The sequence below is a fragment of the Otolemur garnettii genome, unplaced genomic scaffold (genome assembly GCF_000181295.1).
Source record: "Otolemur garnettii isolate 467f Iridium unplaced genomic scaffold, OtoGar3 scaffold00129, whole genome shotgun sequence".
In the NCBI taxonomy this organism is placed as follows: domain Eukaryota; kingdom Metazoa; phylum Chordata; class Mammalia; order Primates; family Galagidae; genus Otolemur; species Otolemur garnettii.
Window position 1 is genome coordinate 269679 of NW_003852524.1, and position 6521 is coordinate 276199.

The 6521-nt window shown below is 35.1% G+C and overlaps 1 protein-coding gene across 3 annotated transcripts in view; it reads left to right on the forward strand.

Annotated features, from left to right (window-relative positions):
• SEC24B (SEC24 homolog B, COPII coat complex component) overlaps positions 1–6521 on the forward strand; it is an 80521-nt gene that overhangs the window by 68711 nt on the left and 5289 nt on the right. For 2 of the 3 annotated variants that reach the window (XM_023518189.1, XM_023518191.1), the window contains exons 16-20: positions 171–281; positions 3146–3321; positions 3934–4071; positions 4956–5060; positions 5920–6012. In XM_023518189.1, coding sequence (XP_023373957.1) covers positions 171–281; positions 3146–3321; positions 3934–4071; positions 4956–5060; positions 5920–6012 — 623 coding nt within the window. Of the gene's footprint in view, positions 1–170; positions 363–3145; positions 3322–3933; positions 4072–4955; positions 5061–5919; positions 6013–6521 lie in introns of those variants that run through there. The other variant, XM_023518190.1, reaches the window with a different exon arrangement.

The window sequence follows — 6521 nt, forward strand, 5'->3', positions numbered from 1 at the left end:
AAAAAAAAAAAAAACATGTTAACTGTAAAACTTTGTTTTTATATCTCTAAATCTTGTTGGTAATTTAGTCCAATCAAAGCAGTAGCCTGAATAAAACATTGATTTATTTGCTTTGTTTCTTGTTAGTACAATGTATTTTTTTAATGACTTTTATGTACCATTTTGTTTAGGTGAGCGGAGAATTAGGGTGCACACGCTTTGTTTGCCAGTGGTAAGTTCACTAGCAGATGTCTATGCAGGAGTGGATGTACAAGCCGCCATCTGCCTTCTGGCAAACATGGGTGAGTACAAAATGAAGGAACAGGTGAACTACCCACCACAGGTGCCTGTAGTCCCAGCTACTTGGGGAAGCTGAAGCAAGAGGATTGCTTGAGCCCTGGCTATTTTTTTGTTGCAGTTGTCATTGTTGTTCAGCTGGCCCAGGCCAGGTTCGAACCCGCCAGCCTCGGTGTATGTGGCTGGTGCCATAACCACTGTACTACAGGCTCTGAGCCAGCTTATTTTTTTAAACCAGAAATCTCTTATTTAAAAAAGTATTATGTTTTACACTTTTATTCACTGCAGTGTCAATTAGAGACGGTTCCTGTATTTATTTCTTGCTAATCTTAGTTTAAAATTGTTTTGTGGAATTTATAATCTCTAAAAACTGGAAGAACCTAAATGTTCTTAAACTAATGGATGTATACAAAAACTATTGTATATATCCATACAATGTAATAACACATACAGCCCAGCAATAGAAAGGAATGATTGAGGTCAGGAGTTCAAGACCAGTCTGAATAAGAAAGAGGAAGATCCCACCTCAACCAAAAATAGAAAAAATTAGCTGGGCATGGTGGTATGTGGCTATAGTCTCAGCTGCTTAGGAAGCTAAGGTAGGAGTTTTGCTTGAGCCCAGGAGTTAGAGGCCATACTGAGTTACAGTGACACCACTGTATTCTACCCAGGGTGAGAGAACAAGGCTCAATCTCAAAAAATAAACAAAACAACAACAACAAAAATTTTTAAAAAGGAATGAACTATTAATACTTGAACAAACAAGGATGACTCTTAAGGACATTGTACTAAAGGAAAGAAGTTAGATTTAAAAAGCTACAAGGCTGGGCGTGGTGGCTCATGCCTATAATCCCAACACTCTGGGAAACCCGAGATGGGTGGATCACTAGAGCTCAGGAGTTCAAGACCAGCCTGAGCAAGAATAAGACTCAGGTGCCTGTAGTCCCAGCTACTTGGGGAAGCTGAGGCAAGAGGATTGCTTGAGCCCTGGAGTTGAAGGTTGCTGTGAGTTATGATGCCACCACCACTCTACCGAGGGCAACAGAATAAGACTCTATGTGAACAAAAAACGAAAAAACACTGCATACATATGATTCAGTTTATATCACATTTAGGAACAGGGAAAATTATCAGATGTAGAATAGATCAGTGGATCAGTGATTGCCAGGGCTGGGGAAGCAGGGGGAATTTTACTGCAAAGGAACAATAAAAAGGAATAATTTGGGGGTGATGGAAGTGTTATGTATCCTTACTGTGATAGTGATTACCTGACTATGCACTTTACATGTAACCACCATAGAACTATATTCAAAATACAGATTTTATTGTAAATAAACTTAAAAAAAAATCCCTTAGGGGCTCATCGCCCATAGCTCAGTGGTTGGGGCACCAGCCATATACACTAGGACTGGCAGGTTCAAACCCCACCTGGGCCTGCCAAACAGCAGTGACAACTACAGCAACAACAAAAATAGCCTGGTGTTGTGGTGGGTGCCTGTAGTCCCATCTATTTGAGAGGCTGAGGCAAGGGAATTGCTTAAGCCCAAGAGTTTTTGAGGTTGCTGTGAGCTGTGACATGATGGTACTCTACCAAGGGCGATATAGTGAGGCTTTTGTCTCAAAAAATAATAGTAAATAAATGAAGGAATAAAAATATCCCTTAGGGAATTTATATAGCACTGAATGTTTTGTTTTTTAACAAATTTACCTTATAGATTAATTTAAACATGAAACAAGCCTTGCTAATTTCCCATGAAGTCCTGGAAAAAAACAGTCATTAATACTCATTTGGAGCAATATTACTATAGCATTCACTAAAGGATCCCAATTTTTAAAGTATTTTATTTCTATACTTTGAACTAATTATACCAAACTGATTATTTTTCAATCTAATTTTATTTTTAATGGTTAGGCATATGTATAGGTTATCTCTATTTTCTTTTTTTGCAGTTTTTGGCTGGGGCTGGGTGAACCTACCACCTCTGGCATTATGGGACCAGCGCCTCACTCCTTTGAACCACAGGCATCGCCCCTGGTTATCTCTATTTTAATAAAATATATTCTTTGACCTGGTGCCTGTAGCTCAAGCAGCTAAGGCACCAGCCATATACACCAGAGCTGGCGGGTTTGAATCTAGCCTGGGCCTGCCAAACAACAATGACAACTACAACCAAAAAATAGCCTGGCGCTTTGGTGGGCACCTGTAGTCCCGGCTAGTTGAGAGGCTGAGGCAAGAGAATCGCTTAAACCCAGGAGTTGGAGGTTGCTGTGAGCTGTGACACTACGGCACTCTACCCAAGGTGACAGCTTGAGGCTCTGTTTCCCCCGCCCCCCTCCCAAATATATATATATTCTTAAGGAAAATAAGCCTCATATTAAATAAATAAATTAGATAAACCTTCAGTATATGCATGAATGTCTATGTTCCTTCATTGTGCCCTTTTAAAAAAATTATTGACCTAGAATGCTTTGTAAAGAAGATTTTAGAGGATTAAAAGGGATAGCTCAGATTGTAGGATTTACATTGATTGTGCAGAAGAAAATGATACATGTGACTTCCATTTGAACAATAGAGACCTCTCCAGGGCTTTCTCAGAAGTACATGGATAGGATACATGCTCAAACATCAGTGATGGCTGAGTGTTTATAGATTTATAAGATTAACAAATAAACATTCAACAGAAAGTCGGCTTGTTTTGATATGTCAGGTGTACTTAGTTCAGAAAAAAAAAATGTACAAAGAGAAGTAAATTTTTTTATCCTAAAAACCAGAAGAAATTGTTTTTTAAATAATACATACAAATTTTGTATCTTGTAGTGTTCATTAGAATCTAATGATTAAATACTTTTCATTTTGGTTGCTTTATAGCTGTGGATCGATCAGTTTCTTCAAGTCTGTCAGATGCAAGAGATGCCTTAGTAAATGCGGTAGTGGATTCGTTATCTGCGTATGGCTCGACTATTTCCAATTTACAGCACTCTGCACTGATAGCACCCTGCTCCCTCAAGTTGTTTCCTCTCTATGTTTTGGCCCTTCTCAAACAGGTACCTTTCTATACATTGTTTTACTTAATAACAGTTTTTGAATGTTTTCAAATACATGTAGGAAGAAATGAAATCTAAGTTGTTGGTTTTTAAGACCTTATCAGAGTTTCTAATACTTAACATTGGAAGAGTCAGAGAGGGTCAATGGAATGTGAAGGTGTATAAATACATGATGGATGCAGTGAAGCCAGATCTTCTCTTTCTTTAGTACATGTTAACATTTTGGATAAATGTGTTCATATCTTATTCTTAACATGTCCTTCTAAAGGAATTCTACGGACAGGATTTAATATTTATTGAATACCTTTCCATGTCTCAGGCACCATAATAGGTTATTCTCTAAGAGAATAGGTTAAGTGTCTGTCATCTTATTTAATTCTTGCAGAAACCCAGGGGGGCATTATTTTTCTGGTCTTTCTTATGAAAGTAGTTTAGAAAAGCCAAGTAACTTGTTCCAGTGTAGAGCTGAGAATTGAATCCAGGTTTATCTAATTTGAAGGTCTTGATTCCAGGTCTGTCTGATTTAAATTTCATGCTTTTCCCAGGATTTATAGTATATATTTGCTTTAATATTTACCTTTTATTTTAAAACATACATGTTTTTCCTTATAGAAAGCATTTAGAACGGGTACAAGCACACGCCTGGATGATCGTGTATATGCCATGTGTCAGATAAAGTCTCAGCCACTTGTTCATCTAATGAAAATGATTCATCCCAACTTATACCGGATAGACAGATTGACAGATGAGGTATGCATTTTAATGCCTTTGAAATTTTCAAATTTGAGTATATTTAAGTGTCTTGATTCTATAGTTAAGGTGATAATAAGTAGTATATTATCAACTATTTTTTTTCCATTCATTTTACCCTGCCCTTATAGTGGTCTTACATTAAGCACACAACTTTGAATCTCATTGGATGATAGGACTCTTAGATATTGTCAAAGGTTATGGAGTTTTAAAAAATAGTTTCATATCAGAAGTGATTTTTCGTGTGGCATTATATTTATTATAAAATAAATAAATATATTTATTTATATATCATATTATTTATATGAAATATATAATATAATATTTATTACAAAAATAAGTTGTAGAGTTGACATTTCTATTTGTATTTTGGAGATAGTGACTGTTTCTGATATGATCAATTGAAAGCCCAAGAGTTTGAGGTTGCTGTGAGCTGTGATGCCACATGGCACTCTACTCAGGGCAACAGCTTGAGACTCTGTCTCCAAAACAAACAAAAAAAAAGATATGTATATATTTATTTATTTATATATATATATTTATTTATATATTTATATATTCTTGGAATTAGTATTAATCCCAAGCATAGTATTATGTTACTAAAGAAATGTAAAATTGTAGCTTGCTGTGCAGCAAAGTAGAGTCAACAGTTACACTTCTAATATGTCCTGATAACAAAAGGGAAGGACATGTCTTTACTTTTTTGATTTGAATACATTTGAGGGTAGTAATTCTATAGCCAAGATGGTAACATATAATCAATACTTTTTGCATCGTACAGAGCTCTCAAAGTGTTATTTTCCAGTATTTCATAAGGAGTAGCTATTATCTCTCAAATTATGTTGGTAGTAATGTAAGCTCAAATTTTGTCTTTTTCTTTTCAGGGTGCAGTACATGTTAATGACAGGGTTGTTCCTCAGCCACCTCTTCAAAAATTGTCTGCAGAGAAGCTGACGAGAGATGGTGCTTTCCTTATGGACTGTGGCTCTGTAAGCACCCTCTACTAACAAACTTCCTGCTGTTTCAGCTGACAAAAAATGAAACAGGGTCCAGCTCTGTTATCACAGTGGAGGCAGGGAAAGGTAGATTAGGAACTAAGAGGCAATAAATTGGCAGACACTCTCTGGTGTTCTCCTTGGGAAAACCTTTCTTCACTCTGCTTACCAACTTAATTGGACATAATTTTATATTGATATTTATATTGCTACATATATTATAGGTTAATAAACTTGTATATCATGGATTGATAGATTACATGTACTAGATAAAGAGAAGTAAAGTCTGTCTTGAAATACCATACCATAAAGAATCATAAAATTTAAAAGGACCTGAAGAATTTTATCTAGTTCAACTTATATGTTAGAAATTTCATTAATGATTTAGGAATTCAGAAGTCTTTGGATGGGGCCAGTGGTAAAGGGTGTCAGAATGATGAAAATAGATTCAGAATAATTCTTTATGAGCTGGAAAAGAATTTGGATAGCCACAGAAGAGAAGGAAATAAATGAATTAAAATAAAGAGACAGTAATTGAAAGAGTGGATGGAAATATAGTGAGTTGATTATCCTGATTAAAGTATTGCGTTCTGATGGAGGAATAAGTAAAGAAAATAAATCTATTTTATTAGAACGCTTAAAACTTAGGCAAAGGAGATAGGAACCACTCTAGCTTCTTAGATGGAGATTTGCAATGTAGTTATAATTTCCTTGTCACTTTTTTGTTTGTCTTTACTCTCTTTGACATGGTATACTTTACCTCTTTCGTGCATTATAATTTTGAGAAAATTAGCTATAATGGGATTTTTTAACTATTAATAAGTTTTAATATTTTGTTGCCTTTCGTTTTTAGGTTTTTTATATTTGGATTGGGAAAGGCTGTGACAATAACTTCATAGAGGATGTTCTTGGGTGTCCGGATTTTGCATCAATACCACAGAAAATGGTCAGTGGATTTTCAACAACTTAAACATTGTGTTTGCTTTTTGTTTTTAATTTTTTATAACATAAAAAATTTTTTTATGACATAATTTTTTATGACATAAAATTCTTGTTAAGAGTCAGTATTTTAACCATTTACAATGTATGAGTAGCTATTAATGCATTCACAATGTTGTATGACCACCACCACTCACTATCTAATTTCAAAATATTATGACTAAAAAATAGTTGACTATGTAGTTATACCATGTTTTTGATTATCCATCCATCCACTGATGGACATTTTGGTTGTTTCTACTTTGGGACTGTAATAAATAGTGCTGCTACAAATGTTCATGAACAAGTTTTTGTGTGAATACATGTTTTCACTTCTTTTGGGCATATACCTAGGAGGGAATTACTGGATCAGTAAGATAACTTTGTGCTCAGGTTTTTGAGGGTCTGCCAAAATGTTTTCCAACAACTTTCAACTTTTGATTTAAATTACTTTTCTCATAATAAACATAATTTTTT